Source organism: Ranitomeya imitator, chromosome 5 (assembly GCF_032444005.1).
Source record: "Ranitomeya imitator isolate aRanImi1 chromosome 5, aRanImi1.pri, whole genome shotgun sequence".
Lineage (NCBI taxonomy): Eukaryota > Metazoa > Chordata > Amphibia > Anura > Dendrobatidae > Ranitomeya > Ranitomeya imitator.
In genome coordinates, this window is record NC_091286.1 from 74,540,409 (window position 1) to 74,565,268 (window position 24,860).

General features: G+C 42.6%; 1 protein-coding gene across 1 annotated transcript in view; it reads right to left on the minus strand.

The window, feature by feature from the left end:
• PLCB1 (phospholipase C beta 1) overlaps positions 1–24,860 on the minus strand; it is an 865,647-nt gene that overhangs the window by 384,910 nt on the left and 455,877 nt on the right. Inside the window, exon 4 of the mRNA XM_069768815.1 lies at positions 18,123–18,263. Coding sequence (XP_069624916.1) covers positions 18,123–18,263 — 141 coding nt within the window. The remainder of the gene's footprint in view (positions 1–18,122; positions 18,264–24,860) is intronic.

The window sequence follows — 24,860 nt, forward strand, 5'->3', positions numbered from 1 at the left end:
CCAGATCAGTCGTCCTGGCCCCTTTGCAGAGAAACAGCCCCAAAGCATGATGTTTCCACCACCATGCTTTACAGTAGGTATGGTGTTTGATGGATGCAACTCAGTATTCTTTTTCCTCCAAACACGACAAGTTGTGTTTCTACCAAACAGTTCCAGTTTGGTTTCATCAGACCATAGGACAATCTCCCAAAACTCCTCTGGATCATCCAAATGCTCTCTAGCAAACTTCAGACGGACCCGGACATGTACTGGCTTAAGCAGTGGGACACGTCTGGCACTGCAGGATCTGAGTCCATGGTGGCGTAGTGTGTTACTTATGGTAGGCCTTGTTACATTGGTCCCAGCTATCTGCAGTTCATTCACTAGGTCCCCCCGCGTGGTTCTGGGATTTTTGCTCCCCGTTCTTGTGATCATTCTGACCCCACAGGGTGGGATTTTGCGTGGAGCCCCAGATCGAGGGAGATTATCAGTGGTCTTGTATGTCTTCCATTTTCTAATTATTGCTCCCACTGTTGATTTCTTCACTCCAAGCTGGTTGGCTATTGCAGATTCAGTCTTCCCAGCCTGGTGCAGGGCTACAATTTTGTTTCTGGTGTCCTTTGACAGCTCTTTGGTCTTCACCATAGTGGAGTTTGGAGTCAGACTGTTTGAGGGTGTGCACAGGTGTCTTTTTATACTGATAACAAGTTTAAACAGGTGCCATTACTACAGGTAATGAGTGGAGGAAAGAGGAGACTCTTAAAGAAGAAGTTACAGGTCTGTGAGAGCCAGAAATCTTGATTGTTTGTTTCTGACCAAATACTTATTTTCCACCATAATATGCAAAAAAAATGATAAAAAAACAGACAATGTGATTTTCTGGATTTTTTTTTCTCAGTTTGTCTCCCATAGTTGAGGTCTACCTATGATGTAAATTACAGACGCCTCTCATCTTTTTAAGTGGTGGAACTTGCACTATTGCTGACTGACTAAATACTTTTTTGCCCCACTGTACATATCTCACATACAAGGGCCCATAACCCATTACTAATATAATGTGGTATACTGTACACAGACTCTATAGCCGCTACACAGAGCCACTGAACATAAATGCAGCACATCCAAAGGCCCATTAACCATACAGGAGCACAAAATAATCATTAATACATAACAAAAGCTGCATAACAACAAAAGATGGGCATAAGAAATATAAATGTACAAAAAAGAAAATAAATAAATACAAAATATAAACCAAAAATAATAGAAAAACACACCCATACAAAACATAATATACAGAGACAACATATACCAAAAAAACTCATAAATCAATATACATAAAACAATATAGACCATATTAACGATGTTCCTATATGGAGAAGGGCATTGATAGTAGAGACGAGCTTACAGTCTACATAAGAGAGAGAGATAGGACCCCGCGGACCATAAGAGCTTACAGTCTACATAAGAGAGAGATAGGATCCCACGGACCATAAGAGCTTACAGTCTACATAAGAGAGAGATAGGATCCCACGGACCATAAGAGCTTACAGTCTACATAAGAGAGAGATAGGACCCTGCGGACCATAAGAGCTTACAGTCTACATAAGAGAGAGAAATAGGATCCCGCGGACCATAAGAGCTTACAGTCTACATAAGAGAGAGAGATAGGACCCTTCGGACCATAAGAGCTTACAGTCTACATAAGAGAGAGAGATAGGATCCCGCGGACCATAAGAGCTTACAGTCTACATAAGAGAGAGAGATAGGACCCTGCGGACCATAAGAGCTTACAGTCTACATAAGAGAGAGAGATAGGACCCCGCAGACCATAAGAGCTTACAGTCTACATAAGAGAGAGAGATAGGACCCCGCAGACCATAAGAGCTTACAATCTACATAAGAGAGAGAGATAGGACCCCGCGGACCATAAGAGCTTACAGTCTACATAAGAGAGAGAGATAGGATCCCGCGGACCATAAGAGCTTACAGTCTACATAAGAGAGAGAGATAGGACCCCGCAGACCATAAGAGCTTACAGTCTACATAAGAGAGAGAGATAGGACCCTGCGGACCATAAGGGCTTACAGTCTACATAAGAGAGAGAGATAGGATCCCGCGGACCATAAGAGCTTACAGTCTACATAAGAGAGAGAGATAGGACCCCGCAGACCATAAGAGCTTACAGTCTACATAAGAGAGAGAGATAGGACCCCGCAGACCATAAGAGCTTACAGTCTACATAAGAGAGAGAGATAGGACCCTGCGGACCATAAGAGCTTACAGTCTACATAAGAGAGAGAGATAGGACCCCGCGGACCATAAGAGCTTACAGTCTACATAAGAGAGAGAGATAGGACCCTGCGGACCATAAGAGCTTACAGTCTACATAAGAGAGAGAGATAGGATCCCGCGGACCATAAGAGCTTACAGTCTACATAAGAGAGAGAGATAGGATCCCGTGGACCATAAGAGCTTACAGTCTACATAAGAGAGAGAGATAGGACCCTGCGGACCATAAGAGCTTACAGTCTACATAAGAGAGAGAGATAGGATCCCGCGGACCATAAGAGCTTACAGTCTACATAAGAGAGAGAGATAGGACCCCGCGGACCATAAGAGCTTACAGTCTACATAAGAGAGAGAGATAGGACCCTGCGGACCATAAGAGCTTACAGTCTACATAAGAGAGAGAGATAGGACCCCGCGGACCATAAGAGCTTACAGTCTACATAAGAGAGAGAGATAGGACCCTTCGGACCATAAGAGCTTACAGTCTACATAAGAGAGAGAGATAGGACCCTGCGGACCATAAGAGCTTACAGTCTACATAAGAGAGAGAGATAGGATCCCGCGGACCATAAGAGCTTACAGTCTACATAAGAGAGAGAGATAGGACCCTTCGGACCATAAGAGCTTACAGTCTACATAAGAGAGAGAGATAGGACCCTGCGGACCATAAGAGCTTACAGTCTACATAAGAGAGAGAGATAGGACCCCGCGGACCATAAGAGCTTACACTTTACAGGTGAGAGACAGGGAGAGGAATCTGCTGATCATAAGAAATTACACTCTGCAGAACAGAGAGAGATGGAATTCCACTGTCCACAAGAATTTAAAGGGGTGGTCTGAGGTCCAAATAAATTTTCCTCCTAAATCCCTATCTATTTAGTGTAATAATCTAAACAATCTTTTAATATATTTGTATCAAAAATGTCCTATCCTTCCTTAACTACACTATCTGTTTGATTTTTTCTTTTTCCCTTCCTTTTTGATGACACTTCGTTTGAGAATCCCAGTGCATGCTGAGATACTCAAACGAAGTATCATCAGGGGCAAAGGCTGGGGTCACTGTCGCAGCCTCTACAACCTTCCTGAAATGAAGCATCATCAGTGACGATGGGCAATGCAGGAGCTGGCAAAAGAGAGTGTTGTCAGAATATCTGGTGTACAGAGACCACTGATGTCACTTGCAGGGGCGGCGCTGGTCTCTGTTGCCTGGCTCGTTACTGCTGATCTCAGCCGGCAACAGAAAGAAATGTGACTCTGGAGATGAGAAACAATTTGCAGTACAATCTGAGTTCCACTGGGAACCGCTGATCTATGATGTCCCAGGTACTGACCACCACTGCACAAGGTTTGCTAATCTGCTAGTTCTCATAGAAGGACATTATGATGAGATCCACGTGACAACAGAAAATTATGTTAGCAGTGTGGGAAATGGTGTTGGGAAAGATTTTTTTTTTTTTTTTGCGAACCACAAATTGAATCCCAAAATGTACACAGTCAGTTGAAACACCCCTGATCCCATAGACAACTGGCAACAATTATCATGAAGAAACTGTGGATGTGCAACGCTGCAGTCCTAATATATGCCCCTGTCCTCAGTTCCCCCTCTACAGTGCCCTGCAGTCAAGCAGATGTAATTCTAGGCATTTATAGCATATTCCATTTTGCCTCTCTGAACTTTGATTTTAGTGACAATTTTCGGAAAAGGGTACATTGTTTCTTTAAAATAGGGTCCAAATGTCAAAAAAAAAAATGCAAAAAAAAGTTGCATGTGGCTTGCATTCAAGTCTATGGCAGGTGAGTCATGTGAGGCACAAAATCAAAACTATTTGGAAACATTTGCAACTCTGTGCCGGAGTCGTGGTAGGTCGAAGGTTGCAAGGTGACACCATAGGAAATCATTACAAGCAATGTTGCAATTCTCAATGTAGCCCTAGCCTAAATGTTTTCAATGCGCCTGACATGCTTACATAGATAGTGATATAGCTATAGTGTAATATGAACGTTGCGGACCCCCTGTGCCCCAGTACTTGGTGTGGTGCAAAGGCCTCTCCACCAAATGAGGGTCAGTGATGCTATAGAAGACAAGTAAAGGCCTCGGGACCTTTATACTCTATGAACTGTGACTCGAGGTCCAGGAGAATTAAGCGTCTCTTCTATACAATGGATCCCTATGGACATAATCTTTGTTACGGCAACTTTAATAGACAGCAGTATTCCCTCCCATGGATGAATTTAGACAGCAGATTAGTCACAAAGAGCTGTAAATTGTACACTATTACTTAAAGGGGTTCTTCTGCTTTTCATAAATAAAGTTAATTGTAAGAAGCACTTTACGTCCTCACACTGGGTGATATATGTATTCCAATAATTCAGTCCCTGGGAGGAGATCTGTGCACTTTATTTATACCTCTGTATACATCATTATGGACATCACCATTCCTATACAGCAGCCCCATTTCATTACTGTCCCTACTAATCACAAATATATAAAATATACAGAAGGATACTGTATGCTCTAAACTGCATGCTCGCAAACGCCAGAAGCCTGACAAACAAGATGGAAGAACTAGAAGCAGAAATATCTACAGGTAACTTTGACATAGTGGGAATAACCGAGACATGGTTAGATGAAAGCTATGACTGGGCAGTTAACTTACAGGGTTACAGTCTGTTTAGAAAGGATCGTAAAAATCGGAGAGGAGGAGGGGTTTGTCTCTATGTAAAGTCTTGTCTAAAGTCCACTTTAAGGGAGGATATTAGCGAAGGGAATGAGGATGTCGAGTCCATATGGGTCGAAATTCATGGAGGGAAAAATGGTAACACAATTCTCATTGGGGTCTGTTACAAACCCCCAAATATAACAGAAAGCATGGAAAGTCTACTTCTAAAGCAGATAGATGAAGCTGCAACCCATAATGAGGTCCTGGTTATGGGGGACTTTAACTACCCGGATATTAACTGGGAAACAGAAACCTGTGAAACCCATAAAGGCAACAGGTTTCTGCTAATAACCAAGAAAAATTATCTTTCACAATTGGTGCAGAATCCAACCAGAGGAGCAGCACTTTTAGACCTAATACTATCTAATAGACCTGACAGAATAACAAATCTGCAGGTGGTTGGGCATTTAGGAAATAGCGACCACAATATTGTGCAGTTTCACCTGTCTTTCACTAGGGGGACTTGTCAGGGAGTCACAAAAACATTGAACTTTAGGAAGGCAAAGTTTGAACAGCTTAGAGATGCCCATAATCTGGTAGACTGGGACAATATCCTCAGAAATGAGAATACAGATAATAAATGGGAAATGTTTAAGAACATCCTAAATAGGCAGTGTAAGCGGGTTATACCTTGTGGGAATAAAAGGACTAGAAATAGGAAAAACCCAATGTGGCTAAACAAAGAAGTAAGACAGGCAATTAACAGTAAAAAGAAAGCATTTGCACTACTAAAGCAGGATGGCACCATTGAAGCTCTAAAAAACTATAGGGAGAAAAATATTTTATCTAAAAAACTAATTAAAGCTGCCAAAAAGGAAACAGAGAAGCACATTGCTAAGGAGAGTAAAACTAATCCCAAACTGTTCTTCAACTATATCAATAATAAAAGAATAAAAACTGAAAATGTAGGCCCCTTAAAAAATAGTGAGGAAAGAATGGTTGTAGATGACGAGGAAAAAGCTAACATATTAAACACCTTCTTCTCCACGGTATTCACGGTGGAAAATGAAATGCTAGGTGAAATCCCAAGAAACAATGAAAACCCTATATTAAGGGTCACCAATCTAACCCAAGAAGAGGTGCGAAACCGGCTAAATAAGATTAAAATAGATAAATCTCCGGGTCCGGATGGCATACACCCACGAGTACTAAGAGAACTAAGTAATGTAATAGATAAACCATTATTTCTTATTTTTAGTGACTCTATAGCGACAGGGTCTGTTCCGGAGGACTGGCGCATAGCAAATGTGGTGCCAATATTCAAAAAGGGCTCTAAAAGTGAACCTGGAAATTATAGGCCAGTAAGTCTAACCTCTATTGTTGGTAAAATATTTGAAGGGTTTCTGAGGGATGTTATTCTGGATTATCTCAATGAGAATAACTGTTTAACTCCATATCAGCATGGGTTTATGAGAAATCGCTCCTGTCAAACCAATCTAATCAGTTTTTATGAAGAGGTAAGCTATAGACTGGACCACGGTGAGTCATTGGACGTGGTATATCTCGATTTTTCCAAAGCGTTTGATACCGTGCCGCACAAGAGGTTGGTACACAAAATGAGAATGCTTGGTCTGGGGGAAAATGTGTGTAAATGGGTTAGTAACTGGCTTAGTGATAGAAAGCAGAGGGTGGTTATAAATGGTATAGTCTCTAACTGGGTCGCTGTGACCAGTGGGGTACCGCAGGGGTCAGTATTGGGACCTGTTCTCTTCAACATATTCATTAATGATCTGGTAGAAGGTTTACACAGTAAAATATCGATATTTGCAGATGATACAAAACTATGTAAAGCAGTTAATACAAGAGAAGATAGTATTCTGCTACAGATGGATCTGGATAAGTTGGAAACTTGGGCTGAAAGGTGGCAGATGAGGTTTAACAATGATAAATGTAAAGTTATACACATGGGAAGAGGGAATCAATATCACCATTACACACTGAACGGGAAACCACTGGGTAAATCTGACAGGGAGAAGGACTTGGGGATCCTAGTTAATGATAAACTTACCTGGAGCAGCCAGTGCCAGGCAGCAGCTGCCAAGGCAAACAGGATCATGGGGTGCATTAAAAGAGGTCTGGATACACATGATGAGAGCATTATACTGCCTCTGTACAAATCCCTAGTTAGACCGCACATGGAGTACTGTGTCCAGTTTTGGGCACCGGTGCTCAGGAAGGATATAATGGAACTAGAGAGAGTACAAAGGAGGGCAACAAAATTAATAAAGGGGATGGGAGAACTACAATACCCAGATAGATTAGCGAAATTAGGATTATTTAGTCTAGAAAAAAGACGACTGAGTGGCGATCTAATAACCATGTATAAGTATATAAGGGGACAATACAAATATCTCGCTGAGGATCTGTTTATACCAAGGAAGGTGACGGGCACAAGGGGGCATTCTTTGCGTCTGGAGGAGAGAAGGTTTTTCCACCAACATACAGTGGGGCAAAAATGTATTTAGTCAGTCAGCAATAGTGCAAGTTCCACCACTTAAAAAGATGAGAGGCGTCTGTAATTTACATCATAGGTAGACCTCAACTATGGGAGACAAACTGAGAAAAACAAAATCCAGAAAATCACATTGTCTGTTTTTTTATCATTTTATTTGCATATTATGGTGGAAAATAAGTATTTGGTCAGAAACAAACAATCAAGATTTCTGGCTCTCACAGACCTGTAACTTCTTCTTTAAGAGTCTCCTCTTTCCTCCACTCATTACCTGTAGTAATGGCACCTGTTTAAACTTGCTATCAGTATAAAAAGACACCTGTGCACACCCTCAAACAGTCTGACTCCAAACTCCACTATGGTGAAGACCAAAGGGCTGTCAAAGGACACCAGAAACAAAATTGTAGCCCTGCACCAGGCTGGGAAGACTGAATCTGCAATAGCCAATCAGCTTGGAGTGAAGAAATCAACAGTGGGAGCAATAATTAGAAAATGGAAGACATACAAGACCACTGATAATCTCCCTCGATCTGGGGCTCCACGCAAAATCCCACCCCGTGGGGTCAGAATGATCACAAGAACGGTGAGCAAAAATCCCAGAACCACGCGGGGGGACCTAGTGAATGAACTGCAGAGAGCTGGGACCAATGTAACAAGGCCTACCATAAGTAACACACTACGCCACCATGGACTCAGATCCTGCAGTACCAGACGTGTCGCACTGCTTAAGCCAGTACATGTCCGGGCCCGTCTGAAGTTTGCTAGAGAGCATTTGGATGATCCAGAGGAGTTTTGGGAGAATGTCCTATGGTCTGATGAAACCAAACTGGAACTGTTTGGTAGAAACACAACTTGTCGTGTTTGGAGGAAAAAGAATACTGAGTTGCATCCATCAAACACCATACCTACTGTAAAGCATGGTGGTGGAAACATCATGCTTTGGGGCTGTTTCTCTGCAAAGGGGCCAGGACGACTGATCCGGGTACATGAAAGAATGAATGGGGCCATGTATCGTGAGATTTTGAGTGCAAACCTCCTTCCATCAGCAAGGGCATTGAAGATGAAATGTGGCTGGGTCTTTCAACATGACAATGATCCAAAGCACACCGCCAGGGCAACGAAGGAGTGGCTTCGTAAGAAGCATTTCAAGGTCCTGGTGTGGCCTAGCCAGTCTCCAGATCTCAACCCTATAGAAAACCTTTGGAGGGAGTTGAAAGTCCGTGTTGCCATGCGAAAAGCCAAAAACATCACTGCTCTAGAAGAGATCTGCATGGAGGAATGGGCCAACATACCAACAACAGTGTGTGGCAACCTTGTGAAGACTTACAGAAAACGTTTGACCTCTGTCATTGCCAACAAAGGATATATTACAAAGTATCGAGATGAAATTTTGTTTCTGACCAAATACTTATTTTCCACCATAATATGCAAATAAAATGTTAAAAAAACAGACAATGTGATTTTCTGGATTTTTTTTTCTCAGTTTGTCTCCCATAGTTGAGGTCTACCTATGATGTAAATTACAGACGCCTCTCATCTTTTTAAGTGGTGGAACTTGCACTATTGCTGACTGACTAAATACTTTTTTGCCCCACTGTAGAAGAGGATTCTTTACTGTTAGGGCAGTGTTATGGCTGGCAATCAGGCAACACAGCGTGCAGTTATCAGCGCACATACAGAGATCTGGCAATAACCAAAAACAATAGGACGAGCTCTGAGACGTGGAATCTCTGTAGACTATCCTCACACAACTATAAGCAGCAGTGGATTGCGCCTATAACTACCTATGCAACTCGGCACTGCCTGAGGAGCTGACTAGCCTGAAGATAGAAATACAAGCCTGACTTACCTCAGAGAAATACCCCAAAGGAATAGGCAGCCCCCCACATATAATGACTGTCAGCAAGATGAAAAGACAAACGTAGGAATGAAATAGATTCAGCAAAGTGAGGCCCGATATTCTAGACAGAGCGAGGATAGCAAAGAGAACTATGCAGTCTACAAAAAACCCTAAAACGAAAACCACGCAAAGGGGCAAAAAGACCCACCGTGCCGAACTAACAGCACGGCGGTGCACCCCTTTGCTTCTCAGAGCTTCCAGCAAAAGTTAATAGCAAGCTGGACAGAAAAAACAGAAAACAAACTAGAAGCACTTATCTAGCAGAGCAGCAGGCCCAAGGAAAGATGCAGTAGCTCAGATCCAACACTGGAACATTGACAAGGAGCAAGGAAGACAGACTCAGGTGGAGCTAAATAGCAAGGCAGCCAACGAGCTCACCAAAACACCTGAGGGAGGAAGCCCAGAGACTGCAATACCACTTGTGACCACAGAAGTGAACTCAGCCACAGAATTCACAACAGTACCCCCCCCCTTGAGGAGGGGTCACCGAACCCTCACCAGAACCCCCAGGCCGACCAGGATGAGCCACATGAAAGGCACGAACAAGATCTGGGGCATGGACATCAGAGGCAAAAACCCAGGAATTATCTTCCTGAGCATAACCCTTCCATTTGACCAGATACTGGAGTTTCCGTCTAGAGACACGAGAATCCAAAATCTTCTCCACAATATACTCCAATTCCCCCTCCACCAAAACAGGGGCAGGAGGCTCCACAGATGGAACCATAGGTGCCACGTATCTCCTCAACAACGACCTATGGAATACATTATTTTCTGTTTATACCAAGGAAGGTGACGGGCACAAGGGGGCATTCTTTGCGTCTGGAGGAGAGAAGGTTTTTCCACCAACATAGAAGAGGATTCTTTACTGTTAGGGCAGTGAGAATCTGGAATTGCTTGCCTGAGGAGGTGGTGATGGCGAACTCAGTCGAGGGGTTCAAGAGAGGCCTGGATGTCTTCCTGGAGCAGAACAGTGTTGTATCGTGCAATTATTGGGTTCTGTAGAAGGACGTAGATCTGGGTATTTATTATGATGGAATATAGGCTGAACTGGATGGACAAATGTCTTTTTTCGGCCTTACTAACTATGTTACTATGTTACTATGTATTATGTATGGAAAAGGAGTCTGGGAGGGTCAGACGAAAAGACACCGGATTGAGAATCTCAGAAATCCTATACGGACCAATAAAACGAGGTTTAAATTTAGGAGAGGAAACCTTCATAGGAATATGACGAGAAGATAACCAAACCAGATCCCCAACACGAAGTCGGGGTCCCACACGGCGTCTGCGATTAGCGAAAAGCTGAGCCTTCTCCTGGGACAAGGTCAAATTGTCCACCACCTGAGTCCAGATCTGCTGCAACCTGTCCACCACAGAATCCACACCAGGACAGTCCGAAGACTCAACCTGTCCTGAAGAGAAACGAGGATGGAACCCAGAATTGCAGAAAAATGGAGAGACCAAGGTAGCCGAGCTGGCCCGATTATTAAGGGCGAACTCAGCCAACGGCAAAAATGACACCCAATCATCCTGGTCAGCGGAAACAAAACATCTCAGATATGTTTCCAAGGTCTGATTGGTTCGTTCGGTCTGGCCATTAGTCTGAGGATGGAAGGCCGAGGAGAAAGATAGGTCAATGCCCATCCTACCACAAAAGGCTCGCCAGAACCTCGAGACAAACTGGGAACCTCTGTCAGAAACAATATTCTCAGGAATGCCATGTAAACGAACCACATGCTGGAAGAACAAAGGCACCAAATCAGAGGAGGAAGGCAATTTAACCAAGGGCACCAGATGGACCATTTTAGAAAAGCGATCACAGACCACCCAAATGACCGACATTTTTTGAGAAACGGGAAGGTCAGAAATGAAATCCATCGAAATATGTGTCCAAGGCCTCTTCGGGACCGGCAAGGGCAAAAGCAACCCACTGGCACGTGAACAGCAGGGCTTAGCCCTAGCACAAATTCCACAGGACTGCACAAAAGCACGCACATCCCGTGACAGAGATGGCCACCAGAAGGATCTAGCAACCAACTCCCTGGTACCAAAGATTCCTGGATGACCGGCCAGCACCGAACAATGAAGTTCAGAGATAACTTTACTAGTCCACCTATCAGGGACAAACAGTTTCTCGGCCGGACAACGATCAGGTTTATTAGCCTGAAATTTCTGCAACACTCTCCGCAAATCAGGGGAGATGGCAGACACAATGACTCCTTCCTTGAGGATACTCGCCGGCTCAGATAACCCCGGAGAGTCGGGCACAAAACTCCTAGACAGAGCATCCGCCTTCACATTTTTAGAGCCCGGAAGGTATGAAATCACAAAATCAAAACGAGCAAAAAATAACGACCAACGGGCCTGTCTAGGATTCAAGCGCTTGGCAGACTCAAGATAAGTAAGGTTCTTATGATCAGTCAAAACCACCACGCGATGCTTAGCACCCTCAAGCCAATGACGCCACTCCTCGAATGCCCACTTCATGGCCAGCAACTCTCGGTTGCCCACATCATAATTACGCTCAGCAGCAGAAAATTTCCTGGAAAAGAAAGCACATGGTTTGAACACTGAGCAACCAGAACCTCTCTGTGACAAAACCGCCCCTGCACCAATCTCAGAAGCATCAACCTCGACCTGGAACGGAAGAGAAACATCAGGTTGACACAACACAGGGGCACAGCAAAAACGACGCTTCAACTCCTGAAAAGCTTCCACGGCAGCAGAAGACCAATTAACCAAATCAGCACCCTTCTTGGTCAAATCGGTCAATGGTCTGGCAATGCTAGAAAAATTACAGATGAAGCGACGATAAAAATTAGCAAAGCCCAGGAATTTCTGCAGACTTTTTAGAGATGTCGGCTGAGTCCAATCCTGGATGGCCTGAACCTTAACCGGATCCATCTCGATAGTAGAAGGGGAAAAGATGAACCCCAAAAATGAAACTTTCTGCACACCGAAGAGACACTTTGATCCCTTCACGAACAAGGAATTAGCACGCAGTACCTGGAAAACCATTCTGACTTGCTTCACATGAGACTCCCAATCATCTGAGAAGATCAAAATGTCATCCAAGTAAACAATCAAGAATTTATCCAGATACTCACGGAAAATGTCATGCATAAAAGACTGAAAAACAGATGGAGCATTGGCAAGTCCGAACGGCATCACCAGATACTCAAAATGACCCTCGGGCGTATTAAATGCCGTTTTCCATTCATCTCCCTGCCTGATTCTCACCAGATTATACGCACCACGAAGATCTATCTTGGTGAACCAACTAGCCCCCTTAATCCGAGCAAACAAGTCAGAAATCAATGGCAAGGGATACTGAAACTTAACAGTGATCTTATTAAGAAGGCGGTAATCAATACACGGTCTTAGCGAACCATCCTTCTTGGCTACAAAAAAGAACCCTGCTCCCAATGGTGACGACGATGGGCGAATATGTCCCTTCTCCAGGGACTCCTTCACATAACTGCGCATAGCGGTGTGTTCAGGTACGGACAAATTAAATAAACGACCCTTAGGGAATTTACTACCAGGAATCAAATCGATAGCACAATCACAATTCCTATGCGGAGGTAGGGCATCAGACTTGGACTCTTCAAATACATCCTGAAAGTCCGACAAGAACTCTGGGATGTCAGAAGGAATGGATGACGAAATAGACAAAAATGGAACATCACCATGTACTCCCTGACAACCCCAGCTGGTTACCGACATAGAGTTCCAATCCAATACTGGATTATGGGTTTGTAGCCATGGCAACCCCAACACGACCACATCATGCAAATTATGCAGTACCAGAAAGCGAATAACTTCCTGATGTGCAGGAGCCATGCACATGGTCAGCTGGGCCCAGTACTGAGGCTTATTCTTGGCCAAAGGTGTAGCATCAATTCCTCTCAACGGAATAGGACACCGCAAAGGCTCCAAGAAAAATCCACAACGTTTAGCATAATCCAAATCCATCAGATTCAGGGCAGCGCCTGAATCCACAAACGCCATGACAGAATACGATGACAAAGAGCACATTAAGGTAATGGACAAAAGGAATTTGGACTGTACAGTACCAATAACGGCAGAGCTATCGAACCGCCTAGTGCGTTTAGGACAATTAGAAATAGCATGAGTAGAATCACCACAATAGAAACACAGTCTGTTCAGACGTCTGTGTTCTTGCCGTTCTACTTTAGTCATAGTCCTGTCGCACTGCATAGGCTCAGGTTTACTCTCAGGCAGTACCGCCAGATGGTGCACAGATTTACGCTCGCGCAAGCGACGACCGATCTGAATGGCCAAGGACATAGACTCATTCAAACCAGCAGGCATAGGAAATCCCACCATTACATCCTTAAGAGCTTCAGAGAGACCCTTTCTGAACAAAGCCGCTAGTGCAGATTCATTCCACAGAGTGAGTACTGACCATTTCCTAAATTTCTGACAATATACTTCTACATCATCCTGACCCTGGCATAAAGCCAGCAGATTTTTCTCAGCCTGATCCACTGAATTAGGCTCATCGTAAAGCAATCCGAGCGCCAGGAAAAATGCATCAACATTACTCAATGCAGAATCTCCTGGTGCAAGAGAAAACGCCCAGTCCTGTGGGTCGCCGCGCAAAAAAGAAATAATAATCAAAACCTGTTGAATAGGATTACCAGAAGAATGAGGTTTCAAGGCCAAAAATAGCTTACAATTATTTCTGAAGCTCAGGAACTTAGTTCTGTCACCAAAAAACAAATCAGGAATCGGAATTCTTGGTTCTAGCATCGATTTCTGATCAATAGTATCTTGAATCTTTTGTACATTTACAACGAGATTATCCATTGAGGAGCACAGAGCCTGAATATCCATGTCCACAGCTGTGTCCTGAAGCACTCTAATGTCTAGGGGAAAAAAAAGACTGAAGACAGAGCTAAGAAAAAAAAATGATGTCAGGATTTCTTTTTTCCCTCTATTGGGAATCATTGGTGTGGCTCCTTGTACTGTTATGGCTGGCAATCAGGCAACACAGCGTGCAGTAATCAGCGCACATACAGAGATCTGGCAATAACCAAAAACAATAGGACGAGCTCTGAGACGTGGAATCTCTGTAGACTGCAGTACCTGATCTATCCTCACACAACTATAAGCAGCAGTGGATTGCGCCTATAACTACCTATGCAACTCGGCACTGCCTGAGGAGCTGACTAGCCTGAAGATAGAAATACAAGCCTGACTTACCTCAGAGAAATACCCCAAAGGAATAGGCAGCCCCCCACATATAATGACTGTTAGCAAGATGAAAAGACAAACGTAGGAATGAAATAGATTCAGCAAAGTGAGGCCCGATATTCTAGACAGAGCGAGGATAGCAAAGAGAACTATGCAGTCTACAAAAAACCCTAAAACGAAAACCATGCAAAGGGGCAAAAAGACCCACCGTGCCGAACTAACAGCACGGCGGTGCACCCCTTTGCTTCTCAGAGCTTCCAGCAAAAGTTAATAGCAAGCTGGACAGAAAAAACAGAAAACAAACTAGAAGCACTTATCTAGCAGAGCAGCAGGCCCAAGGAAAGATGCAGTAGCTCAGATCCAACACTGGAACATTGACAAGGAGCAAGGAAGACAGACTCAGGTGGAGCTAAATAGCAAGGCAGCCAACGAGCTCACCAAAACACCTGAGGGAGGAAGCCCAGAGACTGCAATACCACTTGTGACCACAGAAGTGAACTCAGCCACAGAATTCACAACAGGGCAGTGAGAATCTGGAATTGCTTGCCTGAGGAGGTGGTGATGGCGAACTCAGTCGAGGGGTTCAAGAGAGGCCTGGATGTCTTCCTGGAGCAGAACAATATTGTATCATACAATTATTAGGTTCTGTAGAAGGACGTAGATCTGGGTATTTATTATGATGGAATATAGGCTGAACTGGATGGACAAATGTCTTTTTTCGGCCTTACTAACTATGTTACTATGATACACTGCACACAAAAAAAAGGTTTCTGAAAATACGATGTAAACATTTGATTGAGCATCTGCTCAGTTATTAAAAAACAAGGATTCCCACAAGCCTGTTATTCCTTGACAGACTTAATTACTATAAATCTGCAGGTCTCCATGGGGGAAGAGCCATCAAGAAAGACGTATACGTCAGACTCGGTCGCTCAGGATTAGAACTTGATTAATAAATCACATATCATACTGTAAGAAGCCAAACAGTTGATACCTCTAAGGTGTTGGTACCTTAGTACATATGGAAAAAAAAATCTAAAATAATTTTTTTTCTTATAAACGTGAGTCATTTTTTGGGATTATCTTAGAAAGCTGCAATAATTGCTCATGCATCATCATGTGATAAGGAAAAAAATCCATATATTAAAAGGGCTGTCCAGGTTTGGCATGAAAGTCTGCAGTCGCTCTATGTGACTGCAGACTTGTGAATCTACACCGCATGCACATAGAGCACTGTCAGGATTTACCAGCATCAGGAGTGAATGATTGGGTGACCGCAATAATGAAGTATGCATGCTTCCTACCACAAAGTCCGACAAGACATGTGCAGCCTCTCAATGAGCAAGGCCATGCATGCCTAGTCGTAATGTGGCCAGAGGTATGAATATCACACACTTGAAGTCACATGAACCACTTGCTGCAAACACCAGCATTGCAGAATCCTGACAGCGAGTGCTATGCGCGAAGCGACGATTCACAAGACGGCAGTCACAGAGTCACTGCAGACTTTAAAGCCAAACCTGGACAATCCCTATAATAATAGCAACTACATAACAAACCTAGTTTGGACAAAAGAGTAAGTGCCATTTATTTATTTATTTATAATAAATCAATAGTGCACGTGAAAATATAATACTTTGCAATATATCAAATAAGAGAGATCTGTTTCTTTTTGCTCCTGGATGGATTTTTCACTCTGTAAACTTGTATTCAGTGGTGATGTCCAAAAAAAGTTATATTGTGGCACCTGTTTTTTCCCATTAAGATAAAATTACTCTAAGGGTGATACGTTTATTGGCTAACCAGAAAAATTAAACTAGCAAGGCTATACTAGCACAGAGGCTTCTTCCTGATTAAACTTCCTAATATAATTGTTCTGGTTTGTCAATAAAGCTATCACTCCTAAAGTAATTTTGTCTTTTTTGGGCATAAAATTGTATTCAGTGGTAAATCCCCTTACTGAGATGAGAGTTGTTGCTAATAAGATTCTATGGAGAGGGAAGAAGGAGGGATGAGCCAGAGGAAGACACATTCTGCTGCAAGATCATCTGAAATAACACAGACATTCTGCTGCAAGTTCACCTGAAATAACACAGACATTCTTCTGCAAGTTCACCTGAAATAACACAGACATTCTGCTGCAAGTTCACCTGAAATAGCACAAACATTCTGCTGCAAGTCCATCTGAAATAACACAGACATTCTGCTGCAAGATCACCTGAAAGAACACAGGCATTCTGCTGCAAGTTCACCTGAAATAACACAGACATTCTGCTGCAAGTTCACCTGAAATAACAAGTAAATAAGGCAGCACACTGCAGCGCTAAAACATGCAAATATGAAACACGAAAATTGAACTGCATTACTGCACTAGAAATATGAAAAAATGAGAGCGTTTAGCGCATAAAAACGTCCAATTTTATGTGTACCTGGTAGCCACATTAGGGCATCTCTCTTATACCAGGTCCTAAACTTGCCTTTCCTCGCTGAGAATAAACGTCTCCATCTGAATGGGTACATGTGAGACCACTTCTTAGACTAAAATTCTCTCTCTTGCAGCAGAAAGTCTTGTGTTATTTCAGGTGAACTTGCAGCAGAATGTCTGTTATTTCAGGTGAACTTGCAGCAGAATGTTTGTTATTTCAGGTGCATTTCAAAAACCTGACCGTCACATCCAAACATAGACTAAGTGTGAACAGGTGCTGAACCTAGAGTCGCCAACTCGTACATAGTCAAGTAAATAAGGCAGCACACTGCAGCGCTAAAACATGCAAATATGAAACATGAAAATTGAACTGCATTACTGCACTAGAAATATGAAAAAATGAGAGCGTTTAGCGCATAAAAACGGCCAATTTTATGTGTACCTGGTAGCCACATTAGGGCATCTCTTTTATACCAGGTCCTAAACTTGCCTTTCCTCGCTGAGAATAAACGTCTCCATCTGAATGGGTACATGTGAAACTTCTTCTTAGACTAAAATTCTCTCTCTTGCAGCAGAAAGTCTTGTGTTATTTCAGGTGAACTTGCAGCAGAATGTCTGTTATTTCAGGTGAACTTGCAGCAGAATGTCTGTTATTTCAGGTGCATTTCAAAAACCTGACCGTCACATCCAAACATAGACTAAGTGTGAACATTCTGCTGCAAGTTCACCTGAAATAACACAAGACTTTCTGCTGCAAGTTCACCTGAAATAACAGACATTCTGCTGCAAGTTCACCTGAAATTACAGTTACAATTTAAACTTACTGAAGCAGCAACTGTCATCTTTTATCTCAATACTGGGAACATCTGTATTCACTGGAAACAGATTTTACTATTGAACACAGAGTTTACAGAGTGACCCGTCGAAGCACTCACCGTGCGAAACGGCCGTCGTCCTTTCTCCACTCCCGCACCCTCCTATATACCTGATGTCCTAATGGATGTATAAACATGCTTCCAATTTTACTCCAATAAAGAGCACGAATACACAGCAAAAGAAGGGTGAGTGCCGCATATTTTTTCTTTTTTTTCTTTTTTCTGTTTTAATGAAAACCAATAGTAATGACAAACGTACCTTTGCAATTTCTTCTTGAAATGCTACTAAATTGAGATATGAAATGTTAACCAGATCTGGTCCGTACACAATGGTGAACATCCGATATTCTAATCGACCTCCAAAGTTTCCAACTTCCAACTGCTCTTTCAGCTTGGGGTCCTACAAACAAAAAGAAAAATGGTCGATTTTAATTTCCAGGGAGTATTTTAGTACACGATATCCATGCAAAAACAACATGTTTAACCCCTTAGTGACAGAGCCAATTTGGTACTTAATGACCGAGCCAATTTTTACAATTCTGACCACTGTCACTTTATGAGATTATAACTCTGGAACGCTTTAACAGATCCCACTGATTCTGAGAATGTTTTTTCGTGACATATTGTACTTCATGTTAGTGGTAACATTTCTTCGATATTACTTGCGATTATTTATGAAAAAAACAGAAATATGGCGAAAATTTTTAAAATTTTGCAATTTTCAAATTTTCTATTTTTATGCCCTTAAATCAGAGAGATATGTTACAAAAAATAGTTAATAAATAACATTTCCCACATGTCTACTTTAGAACAGCACAATTTTGGAAACAAAATTTTTTTTGTTAGAGAGTTATAAGGGTTAAAAGTTGACCAGCAATTTCTCATTTTTACAACACCATTTTTTTTAGGGACCACATCACATTTGAAGTCATTTTGAGGGGTCTATATGATAGAAAATAACCAAGTGTGACACCATTCTAAAAACTGCACCCCCAAAGGTTCTCAAAACCACATCCAAGAAGTTTATTAACCCTTTACGTGCTTCACAGGAACTGAAACAATGTGGAAGGAAAAAATGAACATTTAACTTTTTTTTGCAAACATTTTACTTCAGAACCATTTTTTTTATTTTCACAAGTGTAAAAACAGAAATTAAACCATAAATTTTGTTGTGCAATTTCTCCTGAATACGCTGGTACCACAAATGTTGGGGTAAAACACTGTTTGGGCGCACCGCAGAGCTTGGAATTGAAGGAGCACCGTTTGACTTTTTCAATGCAGAATTGGCTGGAATTGAGATTGGATGCCATGTCACGTTTAGAGAGCTCCTGATGTGCCTAAACAGTGGAAACTCCCCACAAGTGACACCATTTTGGAAACTAGATCCCTTAAGGAACTTATCTAGATGTGGGGTGAGCACTTTAATCCCCCAGGTGCTTCACAGAAGTTTATAACGTAGAGCAGTGAAAATAAAAAATAGCATTTTTTCTAAGGGTAACAGGAGAAATTGCAAAACAACTTTTGTGGTCTAATTTCTCCTGAGTATGTCAATACCCCATATGTGAGGGTAAACCACTGTTTGGATGCACCGCAGAGCTTGGAAGAGAAGGAGTGCCGTTTTACTTTTTCAATGTAGAATTGGCTGGAATTGAGATCGGATGTCATGTCGCGTTTGGAGAGCACAGTGGCCGGAAAGCAGAGCGGTGACGTCACCGCTCTGCTTTCCGGCTGACCGACGCTCACAGCCAGTACAGGAGGAGAGCAGAGCACAGCGCTGGAGGACAGACGGCTGTAGGTAAGTATGTACTGTTTTGTTTTTTTTACTTTTAGGATGGTAACCAGGGTAAACATCGGGTTACTAAGCACGGCCCTGCGCTTAGTTACCCGATGTTTACCCTGGTTACCAGTGAAGACATCGCTGGATCGGTGTCACACACGCCGATCCAGCAATGTCAGCAGGAGTCCAGCGACGAAATAAAGTTCTGGACTTTATTCAGCGACCAACGATCTCCCAGCAGGGGCCTGATTGTTGGTCGCTGTCACACAAAACGATTTCATTAACGATATCGTTGCTACGTCACAAAAAGCAACGATATCGTTAACAATATCGTTATGTGTGAAGGTACCTTTAGAATTGACAACAGAAGAAAAGAAGAACTATGTCAGGCAATGTAGGAGAGCTCTACTTGGATTACAGCCCGGTTCTCATTTATCTAACTACTTAATATGTAAATTTGCTTTTATAGCAAAAGCATTGATTATAATCAATGCTTTTGTTATAGAGGCAAATTTATTAATTATATATAACTATGTATGTATTCGTGTAAAGCCTCATTCCAACGTCCATTTTCCACATACAAGTTCTATCAATGATTTCCTGTTACAACAAATATCCATTATAATCTATGTACGTGTTCACATGTCCATATTTTTCTGCAGTCCGAGTGTCCGAAAAAAAGGAGACGTCAAATCCTGTCTTGAGTCTCGGATCAAACTCTCATATTCACATGCCATTTGTGTCATCTGGGCGTTGTCCATTCTTTACTGCTAAATGGGTAGGAGAAGCTTGGATTTTTTTGCAAATGAGAAAAACTGATGCCACACTTGTGGCACCCCTGAAGGTTTAGTCGCCACAGAGGTACTGCACTTCATACAGAGGTGTGGTATCCCATTCTCAGGTAAGGAGGGAGCAATACCCAGGACTCTAACACCAGCATCCAACACTTCACCACTCCAGTAGGGGCACCTGGGCATACCCTATGAGAGGATGACCTCATCCCAGCCTGGAGAGGGTAACTAGATAGAGGGTGTAGGTAGAGCCAGTAGTTAGGGGAGGAGCTAATTTGGAGGGAAAGTTAGTCAGATTGTGAGAGGAACTGAGTGGAATAAGATGTGCAGAAAAAGGCTCCCTGTCAGTGGGAGCTAGAGAAAGAAAAGTAGAGAGAAAGATGCTTCAGAAGAGAAAGAAGGGGTCCTAGGGGCATGGGTTTTGAGCAATCCACCCGTGGGTCAGGCATCCACGCTGACCATCGCCAGGTGGAGGGACCAGGTCGCAGTGGGGAACCGGCCCCCAAGACTAGTGGAGAACTACAAGGCTCAGCTAGCCAGCCAGAGGCTGTGGTATCTGTACGTGCCATAGCCACACCCACACACATTCGCTAAAAAGGCAGCCACATAGGACCCAGGGGACTAGAGAGACGTTGCCCGACAACATCCAGGGCTGCTGGCTTGGGACACTGTGTGAAGGCACAGGGCAGGAGAGGTGGGAGCCAGTACAGTGAGACGATCATGAAAGGAACATAAGAGAGAAGTCCTGGAGAAGTGTACCCCAAATCATCTTGGGGTTGGCTGGACCACAGACCTGGAGGACACAGCACACGGCTGGAGACAGTCATCTGCAGAACTGTGAGTAAAGCATTGAAAACTGCTCCCAGCTGTGTCCTCTGAATTATTCCTGCGTCACTTGCCCTGCATTACAACTACCAGAACCACCATCATCACAATTAAAACCTATATCTGCCCTGGGGACTAGCTTTGCCCGTGGAGAGCTGAAACATCTTTACTGCATCACCAACTGCCCCCGTGGATCTGAACTGCAGCATCGCCCATATTGACCGAACACCACGGGTGGCGTCACGAACAATTCCACCTATAAACTTATTATTCCCCTTTTATCATCACTTTCATTGGACGACCAGGGCCACGGACCGGGTCACTGCTACCGTGACACATCCCCTTTAAGAACCGGCCCTTTACCAAGTATGTTAAGAATAGACATGCGGACAAAATAATGGTAATAAATTGAGTTTAGCACACTGCAGAAAAATTAACCTTTTTGTCATGTACAATAAAATAGGTGTCTGAATGAGGCCTTAGAGAAAAATAAACCGGAGTATAAGTTGTTGTGAATGCAACGTGTAGGAGCATGCTCACATTGGCCATTAAACTAAGAAAACCTAAGATAAAAACAGAAAGAATGAATACCTTGTTGTGAGTAAAATGTAATAGTGCATATAAGTAACAGACGAGAAAAAGAGGGAGAGCAGCACTTCCAGCAGCTCAATAAAACAAGGATTTTATTTAGCAAGTCATAAAAAAGACAAAGTTAAAAGACCGACGCATTTCTGGTGTCCAGGATGCCCTTAATCATAGTATCATAGTATGATTAAGGGCATAATGGACACTATGAACGCGTCAGTTTTTTAACCCTCCTTGTCTTATTTATGGTTTGCGAAATAAAATCCCTGTTTTATTGAGTTGCTGGAAGTGCCGCTCTCCCTTTTTTCCTTCTTTTGTTGCTGTGCACCCACCGATTTTGCCTCCCATGGACTCTAATCTTACAAGTGTGGTAAGCTCCCAACACCCTCTTTTTCTCTACATATTGTGAGATAGCGCTACCTGAGTGCACTGGGGACACTCGCTTGGCAACGGGATTAAAGCACTCAGGCACGGTTTCTCACAAACAACAGTCCATTTGGTTTATTTAGGCATCATAAACCACACAACATAAAGTCTATTACATTATATCCATTAACATATCACAACCACCAGTATGTTAATGCAGCAGATAAACCTGATAAAGATCTGCAGTACATTACAACCCCCCTTGTCCGGGGTTACCTTCCAGGAGCTCCACTCCTCACGCTGACTCCTTGTCAGTCCTGTCTTCGCCAACACAGAAGTCATCCTAGGCTCTGCAGGTACATTGCCTCTCCGTGCAGTCTTCAGGATGTCCGTCCCCAGCTGGGACCGTCCAAAACACAGGCCACTCAGTGCCAAAGCCCCACCATGTGCTATTCAGGGACATATCACTCCCAACACATAGGCTTCCAGGACCTTGCACATGGACCAAACAGATCCAAACAATCACAACCATGTGACCAAACCCTGGTCACATTGCGCAGCTGTAACCACCTTCATAGGTGGGAGGTGTGTGTGGTTAGCCAGACCCGCCTAGCTCTCCGACTAACCCTGCAAGCCTCCCTTTTAAGTAAACAAACACAAATACTTGTGGCACTACTAGTCCCAGAACAACCTTACGTCAGGCTTATAGCGCAGACTCCCTCTGCAACACATACCGGCCATTTACAATCCTGATGGTCACTGTTTCACCCTCACAGCTACCCCTCCATGCATATCCCGAAAAGCACATACAGCGACCCTGGCTGTAACATGGGTCACTGCATCACAATATAAATAATGTAAGGTAAGAATAGCAAGGACCATCCAAATTTCGGTACACCTTGAAATGGTGGGATTTATTCTACGCTTTTTTTTTAAATCACAACCTATGTTATTTTCATGCACTATTACGTTTTCCTTACTTAAAACAGAGTATTTTTTTCTATCTTAGGTTTTGTCAGTTATAAACTAGTAAATCAGCCATGTTGCGCATTATTTTTTACTTTTTTGTTTTGCTGTTTGGTATAACCGTATTACTGTCTTACTTTATCTTGTTACTCACAGAATAAAAGAAAGCATAAGCCATGACATATTACATCAAATTACATCAGGAATGGTGCAGCCGCACAGCCAAAAAATGCAGATATGCACATCAGGCTGGTTAGACAGATAAATCCAGAGAGGTTACACGTGACTGGACCCAGTAATGTCGGGATGTCTCCCTTTACAAAAACTGGTCTACTTTTGACGTCATTTTCAAATATCAAAGATTCCTGCCCGTAGGCTATGAGACCCAATCACGACTCCATATCACCTATCATTTATCAAAATGAACAGATAGAATTTATCGCCAGGCAAAATAACGTGGCCTATTGTGACGCAAGATGACAGACCAATCTTATGTCAGGACATGGATCACTGGTTCAAAATAGGTTCACAATAGCGCGATACATTCAGACAGAGCACCAATATAGAAGACTGCTCATATAGGTTTACTGATAAGATTTATTAAAAAAAGGCTCATAAATATTACACTTTTTGACACCTTTTAATATTGATCGCAAAATTACCGAGCATATATAATACAGTATATTTTCACTATATTTGATTCATATCACAGTTAATTGGCACATGTTGATTCCAGCATCAAATCCAATGATATTCATCAAAAATTAAATTTGTACCTCTTGGTTTTAATAAAATACATTACATTGTACTGTTCCTTTTTTATTCCTCCTGGAAATGGAAGACAATGTTCCCACAATGAGTATTTGGTGATTTTATGCAGCATTTCTGCATCAATTATGTAAATTGGCATACTTATGTGTTTTTATTTTATTTTCCATACTGACATTTTTGTTTTTTTTTTGCTATGTCATATTTTAAATAAAGCTGCTTTGTTTTTGATACTTCCTGGTATTTCACTTTGACAAAACTTTATTGATATAGTCATGTGCAGATGACATGCGTTTTTAGCGCACTAACGCTACATTTGCAACTGCGGATTCTCCACATCCAATGCAAGTCTATGGAGAAAATCCACACATAAAACTAAACGTTCCCGCAAAAGAATCTAACATGCCGTGCATTTCAAAAACGCACCCCAGTTCAGTTCAGATTCAGAGGAATCTGCTTTTTGTAGACGGGAGGAGGGAGGAGCTAGAGGCAGAGCTCCTCCCTCCTCCCCTCCCCCTCTCATCTACATACAATCTTATCAGCACCAGCCGCCATCTCCTAGCTCAGTTATAGGAAATTCTGTCTTCACTGAATACAGATTTTGCCTCAGAATTTTTGATAATGACTGATCAATTCTGTCAGATTTTTCTGACACGATATATTCCAAAGTTTCTTATTTTCATGTGTATTATTGATTTATGAAATCAAAATTAAAAACTCTTACACTTTAGCCTTACAGTCCCATTGTGGGTAGGTTGGCCCTCACTGTTTAACACGGTGTTCAATCAGTGGTACAGTATGAGTATGTAGTTCAGTGGTTGTACCAATGTATCAGTACCTTCAGACTACTCTGTGTAAATGATTGCAGGCCTTACCTTGGGCAAAATCAGCTATTTCCAGAACAGTGTAATGTTATACC